The sequence below is a fragment of the Microcaecilia unicolor genome, chromosome 1, assembly GCF_901765095.1.
Source record: "Microcaecilia unicolor chromosome 1, aMicUni1.1, whole genome shotgun sequence".
Lineage (NCBI taxonomy): Eukaryota > Metazoa > Chordata > Amphibia > Gymnophiona > Siphonopidae > Microcaecilia > Microcaecilia unicolor.
Genome location: NC_044031.1, coordinates 748,763,990 through 748,791,302, shown reverse-complemented (window position 1 = coordinate 748,791,302; position 27,313 = coordinate 748,763,990). Strand labels below are relative to the sequence as shown.

Below are 27,313 nucleotides of genomic sequence, written 5' to 3'. Positions count from 1 at the left end.
CAAGTGAGTCACCATATGGACTAGCCGTAAATGCAAAACCCCATAAGATAGAATTAATAGAAGGGGCAAAGGGGCCGAAGCAAGACCCTTACCCCATACGACCTAAATTAGTATCCAAAACCCTGGAACACATTGATAAATTATTGAAATGTGGTATTATTGAACCTTCAGTATCCCCGTATAATACCCCATTGTTTCCTGTCCCGAAAGGGGAAAACAATGTAAGGATAGTACATGATTTAAGAGAGCTAAATGAGGTTACAAGAAATCAATTTCCGATTTGTGCAAATCCTGCTACTCTTTTGCATACCCAGAATATATATGCATATAACACTGTTATTGACTTGTCTAATGCATTCTTTTCAATACCTCTTCATCCAGAGTCTAGGGATTTGACGTCATTTATAGTACAGAATGAGGCATACGGGTGGACTAGGATGCCTCAAGGCTTTACTGATAGTCCATCGGTATTCTCAAAACAACTAATGATGGATTTAAAGGATTTCAGGAGTCAATTGCCTGAGACTTTATAAACATTTGAAACTGCCCACAGCCACACCAAAGAATACACTAATTGTGTTGGAAGAACAGGATAAAATAGTGCTGGCTAAGATTGTGAGGGATTTATTATCTCCAGGACCGTTAGCAGTAATAGATATCCAATCACCTGTGCATTTGTGGGTAAAAGACATGGGAAATAGTTGGGCAGCTATGATTAATCAAAACAATGAAGTAAATGCACCAGTAGCTTTTTTGTCAGGCTCTTTTAATCATGTGGAGAAGGGAATGAAAGAAATACCAAAGTTACTGACAGCTATAGTGGCTGCAGTAGGTAAATGGAGAGCACAAATGCCTTTTGTTCCTATTGTAATACATACTAACCACACGATTAAAACGCTGTTGAGCCCTAGCCAGACGGCATTGACAGCCACTAGATTTGGAAAATATCAAGCAGTACTTTTAGGACAAGATATAAGAATAATACCATTAACTAAAGAACAGAGAAATAAGATAGATCTGCTTTTTCCTGTCGATCAAGAGGGTGAGATTGATACTATAGAAATCCCTACATTTCACTGTCTTACTTTTGAACCTTTATCTGATGGGTTAATATGGTTTACAGATGGAGCTTGTGAAAGGACTGTTGCAGGCTTTGCCTGCGTGCAGGTAGATGAGAATCTAAGAAAGATAATGCAAGTACAATATAAAACCCCTCCTGATCAGACTGCACAGCATACTGAACTTTTAGCCGTTATTACGGCCTTACAACACACTGATATGACTCAAAATGTCACTATATATACTGATAGTGGTTACGTTGCAAGTTCACTACAGTATCATATATTAAAATGGCAGCGTAGGGGGATGATAACCAGTGCAGGTAAAAATCTACAACATTACACATATTGGAAATTGCTGTTTGAAATTTTGGCAAGAAGGGAACGTGAAGGTAGAAAAACTGCAGTTGTGTGGACCCCGGCCCACACTGAAAAGCCAACCTTTGAAGCACTAGGTAATGCAATGGCTGATGCAGCAGCAACGGAGGTGGTTAAGCAAAGTGAAAAGATTTTGTATAATACTAGACAGACACAGGAAGGGCCACTTACGAATGTAGATAAGATTGAAATGTGGCAGCCAGAGGGACAGGAAAGTGAAAAATGGTTGAAGAGAGGATGTATGAAATTGGGAAGTGAATGGGTTAATGCAGAAGAAGGATTACCTTGTATGCCAATGAGCCAGGCGATTAAGGTATTGGCTGAGTTGCATGCAACCATGCATTGGAATAAGGAAACAATGAGGCAACAATTTGAGCAAAGATTTTGGACTTTAAAAATTGATAACCTGATTCAAAATTGTCCCCATTCCAAATTTAGACAGGACGTCATTTCTTCCCGATGCAGACAGCACGTACTGATAGCACAACTCAGTACTGGCAAAAGCTACAACCGATGTTGAACCTGACAAGTGATATGATCCGAACAAATGTAGCATCACAGGCAGGGACTACTAATGATGTTTGTGCTTTTAAAGTAGGTGATCTAGTACTGCGAAAGAACTTTACACATAAAACATGGAAAGATCCTGTGTATGTAGGGCCTTTTGCTATCACGGCCCTTACTCAGACCGCTGCCCGTCTGGAAGGTCATACTTCTTGGATACATTTAGCAGATATTCGACGAATTAATAACATTGAAATGGACAAAGAATAAACAAACATCATGTCCCTAAACATGATGGTATTGGACTGTTGGTGTTTGTTAATGGACAATGAACACATATGAGAATAGACTTGTTACAGTGGCCAAAATGTTGAATTTGACTGATTGTATCATATGTGCCCACTGATTGACATCATCCTTGTCCTTGCCAGCTATGATGAATGGGACTACAATGATAAAATTGAGTGGGCACCATGACTGTGATCCCAATAATACCTGTGTAAGGGATGATGAAAACCTTCATTGGACAAATGAGACTATTTATAAGCAAGCCTTGCTTATGGACAAGTACCCACGGACATCATTTTGGTGTCTGATTAATAGTATGACAACTGAACACATTCCCCTGATAAAGTGCACTTACACGCAGAATGTTGTAACAACTGATTTAATGAATGTTATGCTTTTAATTTGTGTAATTTTTAATGCCACATTAACTAATGCAATTGGGCATTATCCTTATAATTGTTCTTATATGAAACATAAGAATGACAGTGTACTTCCCTTTGATGAAGCTCACTGTCCTATAAATTATATACCTCAAGAGATATAAATTTTGTACCCTAGTATAGTTGAATCTGTTTAAGGCTGTGTAACATGTGCATTAGCATGTTTGCAAAGATGTGCCAGGATGCTTTTAAAATAACAATGATAACTGAAATCAAAAATAAATAGAACTTTAATATGTCAGCCAAAAATATTGAAAAAGCGTGCAGAAACTGAATGCCACAAACAAAGGGGGGAGGAAATTTAGAAGGGAGGTAAGGAAACAGACTGGAGCTAAAACAGATGTTTGAGTCCTGGAATACCAGGCCTCAAAAGGGAGGATTTGTTGAACAAAAGTATGAAAGATTTGTTGAATAAAAGTATGAAAAATGCGGAGTGGAAGGCTCCATGATTACAACAAGCTGTTTTAACACTAACCCTCCTGAGGCATGAAAAGAATGTGGCAACACATTAGCCAAAGGCAGGCTCCAGAAAGTCTATGGGCAATAAGGGGGAGTAGTAAGTGAAAGCAGATGTTCTGCACATGATTAACAGTTTGTGGTATTCAGAGACTTGCACAGGAATGTTGTATGAGAGAATTAGTCAGAGGCCCGGTATAAAACTAGAGGGAAACAAAGAGGTAGTAAGCATTTTGAATTTTTCTTTGTCTGTGTATAGCATTTTGATTTGCCTTAAGCTTGCTGTAAATTGCTTGTGTGTGTAGATATGCTTTGAGTATAGAAATGCTTCCTGACTACCCCTATTGATGGTAATCAGCTTGTACACTAAACAAATGAGTAAACTGTTTATATTAAATATGAAATTCGTCTGGCCTTCTCTACAAAAGTGGCGGCATCCTTTTATACACAGCATAACTCCCCGCAAAAAAACGGGCAACGTCCGGAGAAGACGCCAAGGAATAACCCTGGACCTTCCCGCGAAAACAGGCCAAGGCCGCCACTTGAACGTTCGAGGACAACGATAGTCCCCTATCCAAACCATCGCGTAAGAACTCCAAAACCTCTGCAACTGAAGTGCAAAGAGGAAGGTAAGACTAATCTTGACACCAGCTCTCAAAAAGTCGCCATACATGCACATAGGCCAACAAAGTAGACCGCTTCCTCGATCGCAACATCGTATCAATCAATTTGGGAGAAAGAACTTTCTCTCAACCTGTTCCTTTCAAGACCCAAGCCATAAGTGAGAATGAAGAGGGATCGGGCATCTCGATTGGACTCTGAACTAACCTGACCAAGTCCCCTAACGGAAGCGGCTCTTCCACAGCCATCCATATCAGATCTCCGTACCACGGACGACGTGGACAGTTCGGGGCTACCAGTATCACGGGACCCGAGTGACGCTCGACCCGCTGAAGTACTCGACCCACTAGCAGCCAAGGTGGAAACACATACAGCAGCTCCTGAGAAGGCCACGGCAGAACCCTCGGAACACAGATCCCTCCATCAACTGAAGAAACGAGGGACCTGAGCATTGGCAGCCGTCACCATGAGATCCATCGTTGGAAGACCCCATTCCATAACAATGCAGTCGAAAACCAAACGATGAAGCAACCACTCTCCAGGGTCTAGCGTGTGTCTGCTGAGAAAATCCACACTTACGTTGTCTACCCCAGCCACGTACCCCACTGAAAGATCCTAAAGATACACTTCCACCCAGCGCATCGACTCTGCCACCTCCTTGGCCACCGCCCGGCTCTTCGTGCTGCCCTGGCGATTGACATAGGCTACTGCCATCGCGTTGTCTGACAAAACTCTGACGGCCTTGCCGACGAGAAGAGGAAAGAAGAACTGAAGTGCTAACTGGATAGCCCGTGTCTCCAACCGGTTGATGGACCAACGTGCTTCCTCCAGCGACCAACGTCCCTGAGCTAACTGACCGAGGCAGTGAACCCCCAGCACTCGAAGCTCGCATCCATGGTAACCACTACCCACTCTGGAAGGTCCAATGGCATGCCCTTCACAAGGTTTGACGTGTGAAGCTACCAACGCAGACTGAGGCGGGGAGCTCTTTTCAGAGGAAGCCTGACCTCCAACTCCTGAGACTGTGGAGACCACTGGTCCAGCAAAGCAAACTGCAACTGCCGCATATGCGCTCTGGCCAAAGGGACTACCTCTATCGCTGCCACCATCAAGCCCAGTACCTGAAGATAACAACGAGCCGTCAGAGCCTTCTCTGCACACAAACAATGGATATGATCCTGCAGCTTGGCAACTCGAGAAGGAGTCAGAAAACACGACCTCACAGAGTGTCGAAACGTACCCCCAGATACTCCAGGGACTGAGACGGAAGCAAATGGCCTAGAGACTGCAAAATACTTACTACCCACTTGGTTGCCACCTTGCTCTCAGACTGCGTTTTGGCCCGAATCAACCAAACATCTAGATACGGATGAACCAAGATCCCCTGCTTCCGCAGACTGCTGCAACAACCACCATAACCTTGGAAAACGTGCGGGGTGCCGTAGTGAGACCAAAAGGAAGAGCACAGAATTGAAAATGCCTCTCCAAGACAGCAAACCGAAGGAAACACTGATAAGCTGCTTGAATGGGAATGTGCAAATAGACCTCTGTCAAATCCAGGGAAGTGAGAAACCCTCCTCACCGAACTGCTACGATAACCATAAGAACGTAAGTAATGCCACACTGGGAAAAGACCAAGGGTCCATCGAGCCCAGCATCCTGTCCACGACAGTGGCCAATCCAGGCCAAGCGCACCTGGCAAGCTTCCCAAACGTACAAACATTCTATACATGTTATTCCTGGAATTGTGGATTTTTCCCAAGTCCATTTAGTACTGGTTTATGGACTTGTCCTTTAGAAAACTGTCTAACCCCTTTTTAAACCCTGCTAAGCTAAACGCCTTCACCACGTTCTCCGGCAATGAATTCCAGAGTTTAATTATGTGTTGGGTGAAGAAATATTTTCTCCGATTTGTTTTAAATTTACTACACTGTAGTTTCATCGCATGCCCCCTAGATCTAGTATTTTTGGAAAGCGTGAACAGACGCTTCACATCCAGCTGTTCCATTCCACTCATTATTTTATATACCTCTATCATGTCTCCCCTCAGCCGTCTCTTCTCCAAGCTGAAAAGCCCTAGCCTCCTTAGTCTTTCTTCATAGGGAAGTCGTCCCATTCCCGCTATCATTTTAGTCGCCCTTCGCTGCATCTTTTCCAATTCTACTATATCTTTCTTGAGATGCGGCGACCAGAATTGAACACAATACTCAAGGTGCGGCCACACCGTGGAGCAATACAACGGCATTATAACATCCTCACACCTGTTTTCCATGCCTTTCCTAATAATACCCAACATTCTATTCGCTTTCCTAGCTGCTGCAGCACACTGAGCAGGTTTCAGTGTATTCTCGACAACACCTAGATCCCTTTCTTGGTCCGTAACTCCTAACGTGGAACCTTGCATCACGTAGCTATAATTCGGGTTCTTTTTTCCCACATGCATCACCTTGCACTTGCTCACATTAAACGTCATCTGCCATTTAGCCGCCCAGTCTCCCAGTCTCGTAAGGTCCTCTTGTAATTTTTCACAATCCTGTCGCGATTTAACGACTTTGAATAACTTTGTTTCATCAGCAAATTTAATTACCTCGCTAGTTACTCCCATCTCCAGATCATTTATAAATATATTAAAAAGCAGCGGTCCTAGCACAGACCCCTGAGGAACCCCACTAACTACCTTTCTCCATTGTGAATACTGCCCATTTAACCCCACTCTCTGCTTCCTATCCTTCAACCAGTTTTTAATCCACAATAGGACATTTCCTCCTATCTCATGACCCTCCAATTTCCTCTGTAGCCTTTCATGAGGTTCCTTGTCAAAAGCCTTTTGAAAATCCAGATACACAATATCAACCGGTTCCCCTTTGTCCACATGTTTGTTTACTCCTTCAAAGAATTGAAGTAAATTGGTCAGGCAAGATTTCCACACACAAAAGCCGTGCTGACTTGGTCTCAGTAATTCTTGTCCTTGGATGTGCTCTGTAATTTTGTTTTTAATAATAGCCTCTACCATTTTCCCCGGCACCGACATCAGACTCACCAGTCTATAATTTCCCGGATCTCCCCTGGAGCCTTTTTTAAAAATCGGCGTTACATTGGCCACCCTCCAATCTTCCGGTACCACGCTCGATTTTAAGGATAAGTTGCATATCACTAATAGTAGCTCCGCAAGCTCATTTTCAGTTCTATCAGTACTCTAGGATGAATACCATCTGGTCCAGGAGATTTGCTACTCTTCAGTTTGCTGAACTGCCCCATTATGTCCTCTAGGTTTACCATGAAGTCAGTAAGTTTCTCCAACTCGTCCACTTGAAATACCATTTCCGACACCGAGCGCAACATCTCCATCCGAAGGCACCTTCAGAGCCGCATTGACCCTCTTGAGGTCTAAAATGGGTCAAAAGGAACCTTCTTTTTTGGGCACCACAAAATAAATTGAATAACATCCAGTCCCCCATTCCCACCTATGGACGGGAAGTACTGGCCCTAGAGTAATCAGCTGAAGCAAAGTGTCTCGAATCGCGCCCGCCTTGCGTTGAGAATGACAAGGAGACTCTAGAAAGAAATCAGGAAGAGGGTGTTCGAACTCTAGCGCATACTAGTCGTGAACCACCTCTAAAACCCACTGGTCCGATGTGATCTGGGCCCACCTCTGGTGAAAGTGACTCAGCCAAGCCCCCACACGTGCCAGAGGTTGGACCCCCGCCCCCTCATTGAGAGATACGGGTAGGACCAAATTCCCCGGAGACGGAGTCATGGCATCCACCATGAAAGGACTGAGTCCTCTGAAAATAACGACCTCTAGCCGCTCCGTTTGACCTACCCGGTCTGTACCGTCTGACTTCACGAAAATGGCCACGTGTCAGCGGCCCTCGCCCACCAGCCTTAGGACGGAGTTCAGGGAGACGCGGAACCTTAGCATCTCCAGCTCTTCCTCAAAGAGCAAGGAACCCTTAAAAAGAAGGGAACATAATTTGGACTTAGTGGCCGCATCCGCAACCCAACCAAAGAGCCCGGCGGACCCCAACCGCCAAGGCCATGTCCTTGGCTGACGCCCACAGCAAATCATAGAGAGCATCAGACAAGAAGGAGGAGCCCATCTCTAACTTGGCCAAGACTTGAACCCAGGAGACCCTGTCAGACCCCGGATCATCCAAGAGCTTTCCAGCCCAACGAAAGCAAGCGCGAGCTACAAGGCCTCCACAGACCGAATACTGTAGAGTCAGAGCCAAGAGATCAAAACTACGCTTAAAAAAGGATTCTAGTTTCCTGTCTTGAGGATCACGAAGGGCAGCTCCACCATCTACCGGAATGGCCGTGGCCTTAGAGACCGAAGTCACTACAGCATCTACAGTGGGCGGTTTTAGGGATGCCCTGTCCTCCTGAGGTAAAGGGTAAAGTTTAGCTATGGCCCGGGAAACTTTACAAGGAGAATTTGGAGACGACCATTCCTGAAACACCATCTCCCTCAGAGCTTTGTTCATCGGGAAGAACGCCGGATGCCCTTAACCAAGCAATCTACCTGTTTCACCTCTCCAACAGGAGCTTCAAGGGAATCAAACTTTAAGGTAGAAGATACCTGATCAATTAATTCAGCAACTCATCTCTCTGAAAAATTCTTACCAACGAGGTGTCCCCTCCCAGCAAGGCACTCTCCTGCTCCTGGCTAGACATTAAAGGATCCTCGTCTCCGAGATCACTAATGTCCTCTTCAGACCCCTGGGGAGAAAAAATATCTGCATCCTCTGACAACTCTAGGAGAGGCCTCTTTGGAAGAACCAGACCAGACAAAGTGACCGGCGAACCCAGCTGCTGAGGTCCCGATTTCCAGGCCTGATACAAAGGCCCAGATGAAATCTGGGGGAAACACTATGGAACAGGAGCCTTCATTTGCCATAGAAGGCCCTGGGAAAGAATTCTCCCGTGCTGAGACGGCTCTGCAGGGCAGGCAGGATCCAAAACGGCGGTAGTTCCCGCCGAAAACAGAACTACTGCTGGCAACGCGGTCACCTCACCCAAATCGGCCCCAACCACGAGAACCTCCGCAGACAACTGCGGAGGTGTGGAAGATGGCGGTTTTGGCTCCCCACATAAGCGACACTGAGAGCCCGGCGATTCCAACCCGCGTCGCGAACAGAAACGGCAGCGCAACCACTTTCCCGAGGACATCCCAGCTGAGAGCAACTTACCACCACAGACCCCCGCAGAAACAGCCCCAGCTCTCCCGGACAGAATAGCCACAAGAAGCACCCCAAGCCGGAGCCTTCCTTGCTGACTCTGTTCACTTTTTTTTTTTAAACAATCTTTATTTGGACCCCGCTGCAGCAGGCTAAAAGGCACTCAAGGCTCCCATCCAGAGACAGAAGCCGAGGCACAAGGCTGCCCACAAGGGAGAGGAGGGCAGGGGGAGGGACCCGGCCACCCAGGTGTGACACCCCACGGGGTAAAACAGAGCCCCAGCGGACCCACACCCTGTAAGCACCAAAAAGGGAGGGAAAAAACCCCTTAGGGCCTACTAGACCAGACAGACTGCACAGGTTGCACGTCTACCCTCTGCTGGAGACTGAAAAATACTGGATGGCACAGGATACATATACAGTGTGCAAACTTCCAATTTCCACACCTCAGCTCTTCCTCTCTCTGATCATCACCTGATCACCTTCACACTTCTTCACCCTCCCCCTCAGCCCCGCCCAACATTAACCACTACTTCCAGGAATCTCCAGGCTATTGACCCTCCCACCTTATCATCTAGTATTTCTAATCTCCTCCCCTCCATCATGTCCTCCGAGTCTGTCGATGAGGCTGTCTCCGCTTACAATGCCACTCTCTCCTCTGCTCTGGACACCCTTGCACCATCCACCTCCCGTCCCACAAGGCGTACTAATCCCCAGCCCTGGCTGACCCCTTGCATCCGTTACCTTCGCTCCTGCGCCCGATCTGCTGAACGCCTCTGGAGGAAATCTCGCACCCATTCAGATTTCCTTCACTACAAATTCTTGCTATCCTCCTTCCAGTCCTCACTATTCCTTGCCAAACAGGACTATTACACCCAATTGACTAATTCTCTCAGCTCCAACCCTCGTCGTCTCTTCGCCACCCTTAACTCCCTCCTCAAAGTGCCCTCCGCTCCCACCCCCCCTCGCTCTCTCCTCAATCACTGGCTGACTACTTCCGCGACAAGGTGCAAAAGATCAACCTTGAGTTCACTACCAAGCCACCTCCTCCTCTTCACCCTTCAACCCTCTCCCTCAACCAACCAACCCAGACCTCCTTCTCCACCTTTCCTGATATCTCCGAGAAGGAAACCGCCCGCCTTCTTCTCTCCTCAAAATGCACCACTTGTTCCTCTGATCCCTTCCCCACCAACTTACTTAACACCATCTCTCCTACTATCACCCCCTCCATCTGTCATATCCTCAACCTCTCTCTCTCCACTGCAACTGTCCCCGACACCTTCAAGCATGCCGTAGTCACGCCACTCCTCAAAAAACCATCATTAGACCCTACCTGTCCCTCCAACTACCACCCCATCTCCCTCCTACCCTTCCTCTCCAAGATACTTGAGCGCACAGTCCACAGCCACTGCCTTGATTTTCTCTCCTCTCATGCCATCCTCGATCCGCTTCAATCCGGTTTTCGCCCTCTTCACTCGACAGAAACAGCACTCTCTAAAGTCTGTAATGACCTGTTCCTTGCCAAATCCAGAGGCCACTACTCCATCCTCATCCTCCTCGATCTATCTGCCGCTTTTGACACTGTCAATCATGATTTACTTCTTGCCACACTGTCCTCATTTGGGTTCCAGGGCTCTGTCCTCTCCTGGTTCTCCTCCTATCTCTCCCACTGCACCTTCAAAGTTCACTCTCATGGATCTTCCTCCACCCCCATCCCCTTATCTGTTGGTGTTCCCCAGGGATCTGTCCTTGGACCCCTTCTCTTCTCAATCTACACCTCTTCCCTGGGCTCCTTGAGCTCATGTCATGGTTTCCAGTATCATCTCTATGCTGATGACACCCAACTGTATCTCTCCACACCAGACATCACCGCAGAGACCCAGGCAAAGGTATCGGCCTGCTTATCCGACATTGCTGCCTGGATGTCCAACCGCCACCTGAAACTGAACATGTCCAAGACCGAGCTTATCGTCTTTCCACCAAAACCCACTTCTCCTCTTCCTCCACTTTCTATCTCAGTTGATAACACCCTCATCCTCCCCGTCTCATCTGCCCGCAACCTCGGAGTCATCTTTGACTCCTCTCTCTCCTTCTCTGCGCATATCCAGCAGATAGCCAAGACCTGTCGCTTCTTCCTCTTTAACATCAGCAAAATTCGCCCTTTCCTCTCTGAACACACCACCCGAACTCTTGTCCACGCTCTCATTACCTCTCGCCTGGACTACTGCAACTTACTTCTCACCGGCCTCCCACTTAGCCATCTATCCCCCCTTCAATCTGTTCAGAACTCTGCTGCAAGTCTCATATTCCGCCAGAACCGATATACTCATATCACCCCTCTCCTCAAGTCACTTCACTGGCTTCCGATCAGATACCGCATTCAATTCAAGCTTCTCCTTCTTACCTACAAATGCACTCAGTCTGCTGCCCCTCACTATCTTTCTACCCTCATCTCCCCTTACGTTCCCGCCCGTAACCTCCGTTCACGGGATAAATCCCTCCTCTCAGTACCCTTCTCCACCACCGCCAACTCCAGGCTCTGCTCATTCTGCCTCGCCTCACCCTATGCTTGGAACAACCTTCCTGAGCCCTTACGCCAAGCCCCCTCCCTGCCCGTCTTCAAGTCTTTGCTTAAAGCCCACCTCTTCAATGCTGCGTTCGGCACCTAACCCTTACCGTTCAGTGAATCCAGACTGCCCCAATTTGACTGCCCCTATCGGACCGACCGTTCACTTGTCTATTAGATTGTAAGCTCTTAGAGCAGGGACTGTCTCTCTTTGTTAAATTGTACAGCGCTGCGTAACCCTAGTAGCGCTCTAGAAATGTTAAGTAGTAGTAGTTCTCAGTCTCCCTCTGCTGGTAGGAGTGCATAACTCTATGAGGATGGTCTGACGGATTGATTCCCAGCTATGGTGTGCTATAAATAGATTCTTGAGTGAATAACAGCTCCTGAGGACGCCTGTTGAGCGAAACACGAGTGGTACGCCAATTGAGCGAAACTAAATGTTTGTGTCGAGCTGAAAACAAATGAGCTGAATACAAAAGAGCTAAGTTGGACATGAGAAACTAAGAGCAAGAGATAAGATATTGCAGCTGGCTTGGAATAAGCAAAGAGATGTATGAGTAAGAATAATGTAAATCGCTATCTTTTAGATAGAATCGATTTAATAACATCAAATTCTTCACTGGTTCTTTTATTTTCTTTCTAAATTTTTTCAAATTTCGTATTCAATATAAATAAGTTTTTTAAATTTAACACTTATCTTTTCAGTTTTTCAAAGTTTGTCGGACCCAGGGGATCAACTGCCCGACATGCACGTTTCGCCCATAATGGGCTGTCTCAAGGACATTCCCCTGCAATATAGGTAAAAAGTTCATTAGTGGTCTCCCCAAATATTGGTAGTAAACTTACATTCAAAGAGAATCCAGAGAACTAAAAGTAAACTCACCCTGTATTTCTTTTAGCGTCAGCTCAGCAAAAGTTATTAGCCAAGATGGCGCCAGCTTTTTTTAGAACTAATTAAATAGACGCTACGTTCTGACGTTGTAGGGATTTATTTAATTAGTTCTAAAAAAAAGCTGGCGCCATCTTGGCTAATAACTTTTGCTGAGCTGACGCTAAAAGAAATACAGGGTGAGTTTACTTTTAGTTCTCTGGATTCTCTTTGAATGTAGGTTTACTACCAATATTTGGGGAGACCACTAATGAACTTTTTACCTATATTGCAGGGGAATGTCCTTGAGACAGCCCATTATGGGCGAAACGTGCATGTCGGGCAGTTGATCCCCTGGGTCCGACAAACTTTGAAAAACTGAAAAGATAAGTGTTAAATTTAAAAAACTTATTTATATTGAATACGAAATTTGAAAAAATTTAGAAAGAAAATAAAAGAACCAGTGAAAAATTTGATGTTATTAAATCGATTCTATCTAAAAAATAGCGATTTACATCACTGAGGTTCAAGAAAAATATATATGACTAACTTTCTTTGCTGAAGTATTTATGCTACAAATCGTGTCTGTGTAAAAATATCTTACTACTTCTAAAGATTAAGTGGATATAAAGAAAATTTAAACTGGATTACATTACTATCTTTTGCTATTTGTTGACAATCCGGTTATATATAAAATATCAGAAAATTTGTTTTTGCCTGTTGTTGAGTAAGAATAATGACCATTGAGGTGTATCAAGAATTGGAATCAGTGGATTTGAAGAGCCACGTTGGAGTTCTTGTTAAGAAATGAGGTAGCTTTGAAATGCTGCTGGAAGATCAACGGTTTGGACATTATTAAGTATTCACACGTGAGCCTGTGGCGGATCGATTGTTGTTCCCTGGTTCCATTTCTTGGACTTATATTTTGGATTTTATGGATAATGAATGTATGAGTGAGTATGAATGATTAGTATATTGTTTTTATGATATCTGTCATGTATATTTGTAGAAGTATAAAATATTGTGTATAGATTTTTTGAAATAAAGATTTTGTCACCTTAAGATCACCACATATGATCATAACCAAGTCCTGCCCTCTTAAGTGGAGGAGCAGCCTAGTGGTTAGTGCAGTGGACTTTGATCCTGGAGAACTGAGTTCGATTCCCACTGCAGCTCCTTGTGACTCTGGGCAAGTCACTTAACCCTCCATTGCCTCAGTACAAAATAAGCACCTGAATATATGTAAACCACTTTGAATGTAGTTGCAAAAACCTCAAAAAGGCAGTATATCAAGTCCCATTTCCCTTTCCCCTTTCATACACAAAAATGTTCACCCCCCCCCCCCCCCCCCCTAACTATACCGTTCCCTCAAGATTTTGAAGCCCAAATGCAAGACCCTATTTTTTTAGGATTAATTTTTAGCTGCCAAATTCAAGACCATTCCTCCAGCTCTGCTAAGTGCTTCCTCATGTTATCAACACCATCAGGGGTGTGTACCCTATTGCAGATTCTGGCATCACCCGCAAAAAGACAAACCATACCAGACAGCCCTTCAGCAATATCACTTACAAAAATGTTAAAAAAGAACCAAACCTTGCGACATACCACTAGTAACATCATTTCCCTCAGAATGAGCTCCATGTACCACTACCCTCTGTCACCTTCCACTCAACCAGCTCCCAACCCAGTCACTTTAGGGCCCATAATGAGGGCACTCAGTTTATTAGTTGTCTATGTGGAACCATGTCAAAAGCTTTACTAAAATCTAAATACATCGCATCTAGTGCTCTCCCTCGATGCAACTCCCTGGTCACCTATTCACCAGTTCGGTTTGTGCTTTTTTGGATGAGAAGGCTCTGCATGCTCTTATGCATGTGTTTGTGGTCACGTTTGGCCTATGGGAATGTAGTGTATGTAAGGCTCCCTTAAAGTTTGCCTGTGCTGGCTACAGACATTGCAGAATGCTGCAATACGGTTGCTGTGGAGAGTGGGGCTGAGAGATCATGTGTCCCCACTGTTTGTGAAGTTTCATTGGCTCCCGGTTTATCGTGTGGTGTTTAAATTATTAGAATTGCATGCAAGGCAATCTATAATTTTATACCATCCTATTTGGCCTCATTAACTGTGCTTCCTAATTAGGTAAAAGAAAAGGAGACTTTAGGATACCAAAGATGAAGTTGAATGAGAGGGAGTCCTATGTGGCAAATTTAAGAATAAAAGTGATTTCAATAGTGGGAGGGGGACCGGAAGGAGCATTTATAGAAAGACTGAGAACCACTTTTAATTATGATTCTACATAACGTTTCTATCCAGCTTATTTGCATTGAATTATTGTTTGTAAGAAACTACAATCAGAATTCTACGAGCAAGGGAGAGTCAAGATGGCACCCTAAATTGCAGTCGTGCATGGAGCTCTTTCCTTGTATTTCAAAATGCTTAAGAGAAGGCAGAGGAAACCTGCTTCCCCAACTGGGAAAAGCAGTGTTATTCCATCCTTTGCACAACAGAAAATAGAAGCATATACCATGCACATTCCATCTACAGGGGCAGTCCCGCTTTGAGCGGATGAAGGTGATCAGATGCCCTCACTGCTACTGGGAAGTAGCACCTCGCTACCCCCCGAGAAGAGATAACCACTGACAAACCCCACAACAGAGAGCTCTGGAGCTGAGCGAAGCGTCTGTTGGCACTCTTGATGGTGGCTCCACTGCTCCCAGATCATCAAAAGTGCCAGGTCCTGTGGCCGTGGACGGCACACACCAGACAGAGGGTCCCCTCTATCATTTTAGACACCACCACAAGTGTTCTTATGGAAGAAGGCAGCTCTTCAGACCTTGGTACACAGCCTAGATCGGAGCCATATATTACTTTTGAACATAGAAAACCTGCCACACTTACTCTAGAGGAAATATGGAAGCTGATTGTTTCCCTGGGCCAGACTATAACATCACAAGCAGGTAAGATTCTGGTGTTGGAACAAAAGGTAGATAATTTTGTATCTCGACTATCTTTAATCTCAAATTCTTCTGAAACTTTGTCGACCACTGTGCCACACTTGGACTCTAATGTGGTTGGGTTGGTTAAGGGACAAAATCAATCTGGAAGTAAAATGTGAGAATTTAGAGAATAAGATATGTAGATGGATTCTCCATCTGATAAATTTTCCACTTATACCTGGTATTTCACTTTTAGATATGTTTAAGCACTATGCTACTGAAGTTCTGCATTGTGCCTGCACAATCCATGCCACCTATTTCCAGATCTTTTTATTTGCCTCTTTTTTAAGAAGAAAGACTGCAGATAGGCCTGACCAACTTTCTCCAATTTCACAAGACAGTTTGAATTTGACTGCTTTTTTAGAGTCATCTAAAGAAGAGTTGGTCATTCCATCAACTTTGGTGGTCACTAAGATATTGGTCTATGATCGTGATTGGATTATGCAACTGTATTTCAGGCACAAGGAATCTATCTTCTGTACTTTTAAAGTTAGAATTTTTCCTGATGTGGCAAAGGTTATTAAAAAATGTCGTAAGCAGTTTCTTTTGATGAAGCATCGAGTAGTGCCTATTGGTTCTACCTTTTAGCTAAAAGTTCATTGTAAATGTGTTTATTTTCTTTGAACCTTCTCAACTTGTGATTTTTCTTAGTAATAAAACTGATACAGGGACAGACTGGACTGCTGGCGTCCTCTAAGCAACTGACATTATTAAGACGGATGTAAGACATTATTAAGGTTGACGTGGGGAAAATCCACTGTTTATTTCTAGGATAAGCAACATAAAATATATTGTACTGTTTTGGGATCTTGCCAGGTACTTGTAACCTGGACTGGCCACTGTTGGAAACAGGATACTGAGCTTCATGGACCTTCGGTCTGTCCTAGTATTGCAACACTTATGTAGACACCTCTGAAAGTATTTAGATTTATATCTGCTCTGTAGGGGATAATTTGTCTAGAGATTGTTTATTTTCTTTTTTCCTTAAATTGTTTGATCAGTTTTCTTTACTGTGATTTTATTAGTATTATTGCATAGTGTCTGCTTACTTTTCTTATTTCAAGGAGTATTTTTGAATGCATATTGTGAACTTCAATAAAGATTAAAGTAAAAAAAAAAATTCTACAACACTCTGCTCTCAGATGATTTATTACTCAAGTGTTGACACACATACAGAATACAACCCAAATTGCAACAAGCTCAGAGGCACAATACCTAATTTCTCTAAGCTAGATTGTCTGTTGTGGCCAGGATTTTAACCAGAGTGACAGACATACCAGATTATAAATGTTACACACCTCCTTTCCTTCCAACACGGACATCAGTTACTTTCTCTATCGTTTCACTGCTGTCCTGCTGGTCTTCAACACTTTCTCCAGCCATCTCAATGAGGTCGTCCGAATCGGTCTCAAAATCATCATCTTCTTTGTAACTAGATCAAAAAAGTATGTAGATGGTAAAAAAAACGTGTTCCGTTTTGTAGCAGAGTACGAGAAAACAGTTGAAAACAGTAAAAAAGACCTAAGGTGACATGTTTCAGGAGTACACTTCTCAGTTCTAACTCTAGCCAGCTAAATCATTTGAAGACAAAGCTACTTTTCAAACAGTACCAATGCCTGTGAGATGGCTTAAACATGATACTCTTCCACACCTCACCTGAAAGTCTCAAGTGTTAAGTGTAGGCAACAATGGTGGAATGACTATGGAACGATATAGAACAGTGTTTCTCAAGCCATTCCAGGAGTACCATCAAACCAGTCTGATTTTCATGAAATCCACAATGAATATGCATGAGACAGATATGTATACAACAGAAAGCACCCACCCCCAGCCCAATCAAAAGATCCCTTCTTGGCAGATCTCTTCCACTCTTTTACAATCTTGGTTGGACTGGTCTAGCAAGCTATACAATGAGGATCTTCAGCGTCAGATGATGCAACTTTTGGTGGCATGAAAGAGGATCATATAATGGACCAATACAGAGTTTGAAGCCTCTAAGTTCAGTTTACAAATGAAGATACTAATTTCCCTTTGAGGAATCTATTTCTTCATTCTTCTTTCACTACTGAGGTGAAGGCAAATCCACAGCTCTCACAGAGGGTAACAATTGGTTCTTACCTGCTACATTGAACATGGTCACAGAAGCTCCCTTGCTACCCACCCAGATGGGTCTTTCCTTTGGGGAGACAAGCATGAAAGACCTCTACCTGGAACCTGAGTTCAATCCTAAGGGCTCATTCCTCCCTTTCTCTCAAGCTTTGTAGGGCAGCATCTCAGTCTCCTCAGAGGTCTTTGATCATTTTAAAGGACAGGGTACCTCTGTGACAAATCAATGGGTTCGTACGCCTATAAACTGTATTATTTCTTGAAGTGTCTCTAGTTTGGCCAGCAAGTGGTGCATGTTTTATGTTAAAGATGTTACAGAGAAATAACTGTTCCTTCTTTAGTTTGACACAAAGAGGAAGCAACCTGCAGTGATGTAGCCAGCTACTTTTTAAAATATTTTCTGGGCTATGATTGGCCCAGGAGCTCAAATTCAGCCTGGAAATACTGGGGTTTTCTCCAGTCTCAGTTTGGAAGTAGAGAGAGAAAGACCTCTTTACGGGGACCCTGTGAGCAGTTATATTCTATAACCTGTGAGCAGCTATATTTCCTGTACTTCCAAGGCACTATCCAGGTAGTGATAAAATATTTACTTTTAAAATTGATCCTTACTCGGTTACCTGTTATTTTTCCATCTGTTTTTAGAGTTCACTGTTCAAGTTGGGGGTTTTTTGCTTTTGGGTTGTTTTTTTTTTTTTTTTTTACAATAAAGCTTTTTTAGTTTATTGACTCTGCTTGTCTGGACTGTGTTGGGTCTGTGAGTGCTTTCTAGGAACTGTGGGACCACTGGAAGTGTGGCCCCAGTAACCTAGAAATCACTGGGGATAATTTGAGAGCAGGACACTCACCCAGAGGCGGTTGGGACACAGTCGGTGAGAGGAGGGTGCTAGTGTAGAGCACATGCCCAGGTGCAGGTGGATCTGAGCTGCGCTGGGGATCAATCCTCTAAGTGGCTGCAGAGTTAGCCCCAGGCGGGTGGCTAGGCGTTTCGTGATAACCTCTGTGCCCAGCACTCTCCCCCTCTATCCCCCATCCAAAGATAGGGTTATACTCCTGCTGGGATCAAGCTCTCTCTCTTCTGACAAAGAATCAGGTGATGTAGGCTAAGACAGTGGTGACCATTTTCAAGTTGGTTGTAGATCACCTCTAAGATGTTTGCAGGTGGCAATTCCTTCTGAATTTTAGATAGGTCATTGGTCTACTGCTGTGTACCAATAAGTCGCAGTAGTTTCTAAGGCATCAATTTCAGAAGGAATAAGGATGATCACTTTGGATCACTCCAATAAATTTAGCAAGTCCCAGAAAGCCATCAGCCCACCTGATAAAATCAAATATAGTTTTCTAAAGGATAATGGCAGGAAAACGCCCTTGGGCATTCCATGTCAAGTGGTCTGGTGGTCCCTGTGCAAAGGCTGCAGTATGGGGTCAAACAGATTACTATATCTCAGCAAGTATTGCATCGGCGAACATAAAACTTTACCAATGTTCATTGGGGACACGTATGAAGGTTCACAGAAAATTTCATCGAAATCCATGATGGTCACACAGGAACCACCAGACCACTTGACATGGAATGATCGCCTTGCCTCTAATCTTCTAACAACTCAACAAGGGTATGCAAGCCTCAAGGGACTATACCCTTAAGAGTCCTGAAATCTATCATGGCTTCATCCCACCCAGTCTAGGTAGAGGTTGGGTACAACCCACTTCTATGAAATAATCAATAAGAAAAATGACAAAACAACAACAACAAAAAAATTACCTGTTAATTTCCTTTCCTTTATTCATGCCAAACCAATGCAGAATCCACCAAGAAAAGCTGTTAAGTTTGACAAATTCAGAAAGCCACGGACATATACACTGTTGCACAAAGGTAGCTGACCTGGTAATACCCTTGGGTATAGGATATTATCTCATTCTTGGGTAAATGACAAAGTGAAGTTTTGACTTAACCTAGTTGTGCCCAATGTTCCCATGATTTGTTCCCATATGGCTTATTATGGGAACACTGGGCACTAATGGGTTACGCAAGATTGGCTCTGGCAATTAGCTGGAAATCTGAATCATAACAATTGCCTTTGTTGGTCTTAGCTTTGATATAAGATATTGAGGAGTTGAAGGCTGCACCAGGCCCAGATAAGGGGCACAAAGTTAGAGAAAAAAGTGCAAAGCTATCTCCCATCAACTGGTAGCAGGACACAACACAGTCATCTAGACTAGTCTGATAGGATTAAAAAGAAAAGTTTAAAAATGTACCTTTTTCTAAATGCTTCAATTTCTAAAAATATAAGAAAGCCAGATGCATGATACACTGAGGGAAAACTGCACGGGAGTAAGTGGATGAAATAAATGACCACTGATAAGACTCCCAAGAAATCTTACTCGGGGAAAAAAAGGCCTGGAGACTTGCCAACAGAGGAGAAAAAAGGCCCGTGATAGAGAGAACCATGGGGGAAAATTTATGCATATCCAATATGGCTGATGTTCCCATAGGTATGCTATCTGCCATGGCAGCAGAGACCACATTTGCTGCCCAATTTACAGCTTTACCTACCTGGAAGTACAAACCTGCCAAGTTATCCAGTTCCAGGAGGAAGATATTTTGGCTAATGGTTTTGAACTTAAATCCCAGAGCAGCTTGGCATTTGTATTCACCAATTCTACTCACTGAAATCAATTCTACCCACTGAAGTCAGAGCTGTAGGCCCCTTAATGCATTAGGATAAGATTATCAGAATCCAAGACTGGCCTAAAATCTCCTTCCTCGAACTAGGTAACTTAGCAGCTCTATATGCATTCCACAGAGGGCAGCAGGAGACAGCCACACTGCTAAGATGCCAGTACTTTCCTCTCAACACTCCCATTTCATTGCAAACCTCTGTCATTATTTAAATAAGTACATAACTAATGCCACACTGGGAAAAGACCAAGGGTCCATTGAGCCCAGCATCCTGTCCACGACAGCAGCCAATCCAGGCCAAGGGCACCTGGCAAGCTTCCCAAACGTACAAACATTCTATACATGTTATTCCCGGAATTGTGGATTTTTCCAAAGTCATTTAGTAGCGGTTTATGGACTTGTCCTTTAGGAAACCGTCTAACCCCCTTTTAAACTCTGCCAAGCTAACCGCCTTCACCATGATCTCCGGCAATGAATTCCAGAGTTTAATTACGCGTTGGGTGAAGAAAAACTTTCTCCGATTTGTTTTAAATTTACTACACTGTAGTTTCATCGCATGCCCCCTAGTCCTAGTATTTTTGGAAAGTGTGAACAGACGCTTCACACACACCTCTTCCACTCCACTCATTATTTTATATATCTCTATCATGTCTCCCCTCAGCCGTCTCTTCTCCAAGCTGAAAAGCCCTAGCCTCCTTAGTCTTTCTTCATAGAGAAGTCGTCCCATCCCCACTATTATTTTAGTCGCCCTTCGCTGCACCTTTTCCAATTCCACTGCATCTTTCTTGAGATGCGGCAACCAGAATTGAACACAATACTCAATACCTTTCCTAATAATACCCAACATTCTACTCGCTTTCCGAGCCGCAGCAGCACACTGAGCAGAAGGTTTCAGTGTATTATCGACGACAACACCCAGATCCCTTTCTTGGTCTGTAACTCCTAAAGTGGAACCTTGCATGACGTAGCTATAATTCGGGGGGGGGGGGGTTTTCCCACATGCATCACCTTGCACTTGCTCACATTAAACGTCATCTGCCATTTAGCTGCCCAGTCTCCCAGTCTTGTAAGGTCCTTCTGTGATTTTTCACAATCCTGTCGCGAGTTCACGACTTTCAATAACTTCAGCAAATTTAATTACCTCGCTAGTTACTCCCATCTCTAAATCATTTATAAATATATTAAAAAGCAGCAGTCCTAGCACAGACCCCTGAGGAACCTCACTAACTACCCTTCTCCATTGTGAATACTGCCCATTTAACCCCACTCTCTGTTTATCTAACCAATGTTTATCTAACCAAGTCAAAATGGCTCACAAGATCCTCCTCCTTTCTCTGGTCCCAAAACTGCAGTCTTGCTTCCAGACACTGTTGTGAGGAACCAGAATATCTCCTTTTCTACTAAATATATTTTTACTGCTGTAATTGCCTATTGCTCATGTTTGATTTATTCTTACTGTACACTGCCTTGAGTGCATTCCTTCAAAAAAGTGATTTATTTATTTAATGTCATTTTGACACGTGATATCCCCCATTTTCAAACAGAATAAGGCTCAAAATTGCATTTATTTGATCGTCTAGGGCAATGCCATCAAAGCAATTTACATATATTAAAATCTCTAACATACAATTGAATAGAATGTGTTTAGGAAAATTACAATATAAACAAAGAAAAGCAGAGAGAGGTAAACAATAAAACAATAATAAAAACAAACCCACTGCATCTCTCAGCATCCTAAGGCTAAAGAAGTCCAACTATTAGAAAAAAAAGGTTCAGCTAATAAAAGCTGACTGAAACAGGTGTCTTAAGTAAAACCTTAAATGAGGAGAGGGAGGGCTCTGTATGTAAAGTATGGGCAGATTGTTCCAAATTGGAGGTCCCACTACACTAAACATCACCTTCCAAAATGTGGAGGATAGAATTATGTGCAGCGAAGGGACAGACAATAGTGACTGTTGGCTGGAACGTAGAGCTAGTCTGCAAGTACAGGGCTGTAAACAAGGCAACAAAAACTCAGGAAACCTTGTCTGAAAGATTTTGAACACTAGAAGCAATATTTTATAAGTAATGCGATATTCTACTGGCATCCAATGTTTTAAATTTTAGCAATGAAATCAAGTGATCGATAATGTTTCCCAGTTACTCGGAAGATATGCCAAGTCACAATGCAAATTAGACATCTGCCCTAACAATCTCATAAAATCCGCCCCACAACAACTCAAAACAGACCTCACGAGCCATCTGAACCACATGCTACAAAATGGTCTCTTCCCAAAGAATAAAGAAAACATTCTACTAACCCCTATACTTAAAGACACAAAGAAAAGTACAAGTGACTTAACCAACTACCGTCCAGTGGCACCAATCCCACTGATAACTAAACTCATGGAAGGCGTAGTGATGAAACAACTCACTAACTACCTAAACAAACACTCAATCCTCCACAATTCTCAATCAGGATTCCGAACGGAACAAACACAGCACTGAAACAGTATTAGTGACTCTAATGAATAAATTCAAACAAACAATCGCAACCGGCAATAATATACTTCTCCTACAATTTGACATGTCCAGTGCCTTCGACATGGTCAACCACAAAATACTCTTACATATCCTAGAATATTTTGGAGTTGGAGGAAACGTTCTTAATTGGTTCAAAGGATTCTTGACCACAAGATCATACCAAGTAACTGCTAATGCGACTATTTCAGACCCATGGACACCTGAATGTGGAGTTCCCCAAGGACCCCCCCTCTCGCCAACCCTCTTCAACCTAATGATGATACCCCTCGCTAAGCTACTAGCCAACCAAAATCTCAAATCCATACATATATGCAGACGATGTCACGATCTACATCCCGTTCAAAAATGATCTGAAGGAAATCACCAACGAGATCAACCAAAGCTTCCAAATCATGCACTCCTGGGCGGACGCAGTTCAACTGAAACTTAATGCAGAAAAAACACAGTGCCTTATACTCACCTCCCAACATAACACAAGTAAATTTACTACCATTACCACACCAAACTTTCCCCTCCCTGTTTCAAATACTCTGAAAATTCTTGGGGTCACCATAGATTGAAATCTCACACTCGATAACCAAGTGAAAAACACAACTAAGAAAATGTTACATTCCATGTGGAAGCTAAAAAGAGTTAAACCTTTGTTCCCAAGGACCATCTTTCACCAACTAGTACAGTCATTGGTATTAAGCCACCTGGACTACTGTAACGCACTCTACACCGGCTGCAAAGAACAGACCATCAAAAAAACTCCAAACAGCCCAAAATACCGCAGAGCTAGGCTCATTTTTGGGAAAACAAAATATGAAACTGCAAAACCACTAAGAAAGAAACTGCACTGGCTTCCACTTAAAGAACGTACCACATTCAAGATCTGCACGATTGTTCACAAAATCATATACGGAAATGCCCCATCGTACATGATGGGCCTCACTGACCTGCCACCCAGAAATGCTAAAAGAGCTGCCCAAACATTTCTTAATCTATACTTCCCCAGCTGTAAAGGAGTAAAATACAAACACACGCGATCAGCTTTTCCTACATGAGTACGCAATTGTGGAATGTGCTCCCAACTCACTTGAAATCGATCAACAAATCAAGTAACTTCCGCAAATATCTGAAAACCTACCTCTTTAACAAGGCTTACCAGGAGATCCCATAACTAACTGTGACACAACTCCTATCTATCTCTCTATAAATGCTTGACCAGATCCTCCTGTCTTCCTTAACTTCTGTATAACATCAATTGTATTATGTACCTTGGGATGGCTATGCCATAACAGGTCTCTGTAAGCCACATTGAGCCTGCAAATACAGTGGTGGAAATAAGTATTTGATCCCTTGCTGATTTTGTAAGTTTGCCCACTGACAAAGACATGAGCAGCCCATAATTGAAGGGTAGGTTATTGGTAACAGTGAGAGATAGCACATCACAAATTAAATCCGGAAAATCACATTGTGGAAAGTATATGAATTTATTTGCATTCTGCAGAGGGAAATAAGTATTTAATCCCTCTGGCAAACAATGAGCCAAGGGCATTTTGTATTCCAAAAGGCATCACAGTAAATTCATACAGACCACATGGGGTAATAAATGCTGATCGCTCCTGAGCAGCAGCTGTTATGGGAATCTGCCAGTACCCTTGGCTAAGGTCCACTATAGTCAGGTACTGGGCCCCAGCTAAACTGTCTAGCAACTCGTCCATCCAAGTAATCAAATAGGCGCCAGATACAGAACATTCATTCTCCTGTAATCCACACAGAAGCGGGTTGTGCCATCTTTCTTAGGAACCAGAACTACAGGCAAAGCCAGGGACTATGCGACTCCTTTACAACACCTAGGGCTAGCATCTCATCAATCTCCTGCTCCATGTGCTTCTCCATCTAAGCAGATATTCGATAGGCACTCTGCTTCAGTGGTGTATGGTCACCTGTGTCTACATTGTGATTAGCCAAATAAGTAATTCCTGCTTTAACAGAAAACACATCAGCATACTTTTGTAATACTGTTTCTAGCTGCTGTTTCTGAGTGAGGGTTAATTGCCCTCCCACTACAACTTGTTGTGCAGATCCCTCTGGTAATGTCTCTGCTAGGAGGTCAGGTATGGGCTCACTATTCAGACACCCTTCTGGTGGGATGCACACAGCTAACACCATGGCTGTATGATCCACATTGGCTTTTAACATATTTACATGAAAGGTACGCTGCTTTCTGTCTTAAGAGTCCACAGATATAACATAGTTTGTATCATTTAGGTGCCGTATGACCTTGTAAGGTCCTGCCCAGTTAGCCTGAAGTTTATTCTGACGAACTGGGACTAAAACAAGTACATGCTTCGGGCTTTATGATCATACCATGTATTTTGCTTAGTTTAGACTGCCTGCAAGTTCTCTCTGACAAAGCCTACAAGGTCTTCTAATTTCTGACGCATATTGACTACATATTCAATTACAGCTATGTCAAGAGGTGTCAACCTTCCCTTCCCAATGTTCTCTTATTAGGTCAAGGGGCCCTCTCACCCTCCAGCCATAAAGCAGCTCAAATGGGGAGAACCCAGTAGACTCCTGGGGTACTTCTCTGTATTGAAACAGTAGGTAGGGCAAGTACTTTTCCCAGTCCAGGTCTCCCGACTCCACAAAAGTCTTTAACATATGCTTTAATGTTCCATTAAATCTCTCCACCAACCCATAATCCAGCTTGCTCCAGCCCGTCTGATCCAGCTCCCCCTGCTCGTCCCAGTCCATCTGCTCCAGCCTCAGTCGGATCCAGCTCTTCATGCTCGTCCCAGTCCATCTGCTCCAGCCTCTGTCGGATCCAGCTCTTCCTGCTTGTTCCATCCACCTGCTCCTGCTGTTCCAGCCCGCCTAATCCAGCTTGTTCCTGTCCGCCTAAACCAGCTTGTTCCTATCCGCCTGATCCAGCTTCTCCCTGCTCGTTCCAGCCTCTCCAGCCATTCCAGCCCGCCTAATCCAGCTTGCTCCAGCCCGCCTGATCCAGTTCCCCCTGCTCGTCCTTGTCCATCTGCTCCAGCGTCCGTCGGATACAGCCCGTCCTGCTCGTCCTAGTCCATCTGCTCCAGCCTCCGCCGGATCCAGCTCTTCCTGCTCATCCCAGTCCATCTACTCCAGCCTCCGTCGGATCCATCTCTTCCTGCTTGTTCCAGCCACCTGCTCCTGCCGCTCCAGTCAGCCTGATCCAGCTCTCCAGCCATCTGCTCCTGCTTCTCCAGCCCGCCTAAACCTGCTTGCTCCAGTCAGCCTGATCCAGCCTCCCCTGCTCGATCCAGTCCATCTGCACCAGCTTGCTCCAGCCCGCCTGATCCAGCTTTCAGTCCATCTGCACCAGCTTGCTCCACCCCACCAGCTTGTCCAACTTGCCTGCTCACCCACTCCCTACCTCTCTCACTACCTATGGCCCCCTTTCACATTCTATTCCTCGCTCTATCCATCCCCAATCTCTTCCCCCTCCCTCCGCTGTCTACCACACGAACTCACTACCCATCCCCCCCCCCCCCCCGTCCTGCTCACTACTGCAATACCTTACCTACCCCTATCCCCCACCACCTCACCATCCCTAATGTCCTCCTCCTCCTTCCTAGCTCTCAACCTCCAACACCTCCTTCCTGCCATGAACCCTTCCCCATTCCTCCCCAGCGCATCCCGCCTTCGGCACCTTCGTCGCCCTACTTCCACCACCCTTCTCCGCTCTCTCTTGCTCCTTCTGCTATCCGCGGGAGACATCAATCCCAACCCAGGTCCACCACACATGTCCTCGTCCTCGTCTCATCTATGCAAACGTTCCCGCGACATCTCCAATCTCATCTCCATTCCCCTCCTCCCCCCTTCCTCCCTCCCCTTCTCGTGTGCCCTGTGGAATGCCCACTCAATCTGCAACAAACTTACCTTCACCCATGATCTCTTCATCTCCCATTCCCTCCATCTGCTCGCCCTAACCGAAACCTGGCTCACCCCCGATGACTCTGCCTCAGGCACAGCCCTTTGCCACGGAGGCTACCTCTTCTCCCAATCGCCCCGCACAGCTAGCCGCGGTGGCGGCGTTGGCCTATTACTTTCGCCCTCCTGCAGTTTTCAACCCCTCCTCCTACCACAGTCTCACTGCTTCTCATCCTTTGAAGTCCATTCCATCCGTCTAATCCACCCGCTGCCACTCCGAGTTGCAGTCATCTACCACCCCCCCTGATAAGTCCCTCCCTTCCTTCCTTCCTGACTTCGATGCCTGGCTCTCCGTTTTTCTTGAGCCCTCATCCCCATCCCTCATTCTTGGTGACTTCAACATACACACTGATAACCCATCTGACTCATACGCTTCTCAATTCCTCAACCTAACCTCCTCCTTCAACCTCCAACTGAGCTCCACCACCCCTACTCACAAATCTGGTCACTGTCTTGACCTCGTCCTCTCTTCTACCTGCTCGCCCTCTAATCTCTCCGTCTCCCGCTCTTCCCATTTCTGACCATCACCTGATCACATTCAAACTTCATCACCCTACCCCTCAGTCCCGGCCAACTCTAACTACTACCTCCAGGAATCTCCAAGCAGTTGACCCCCCCACCCTATCCGCTAGTATCTCTGATCTCCTCCCGTCCATCACGTCCTCCGAGTCCGTCGACAAGGCTGTTTCCAATTACAATGC

General features: G+C 44.6%; 1 protein-coding gene across 1 annotated transcript in view; it reads right to left on the bottom strand.

The window, feature by feature from the left end:
- Positions 1-27,313, bottom strand: part of CHD2 (chromodomain helicase DNA binding protein 2) — a 434,678-nt gene that overhangs the window by 227,888 nt on the left and 179,477 nt on the right. Inside the window, 1 exon segment of the mRNA XM_030189719.1 lies at positions 16,651-16,784. Coding sequence (XP_030045579.1) covers positions 16,651-16,784 — 134 coding nt within the window.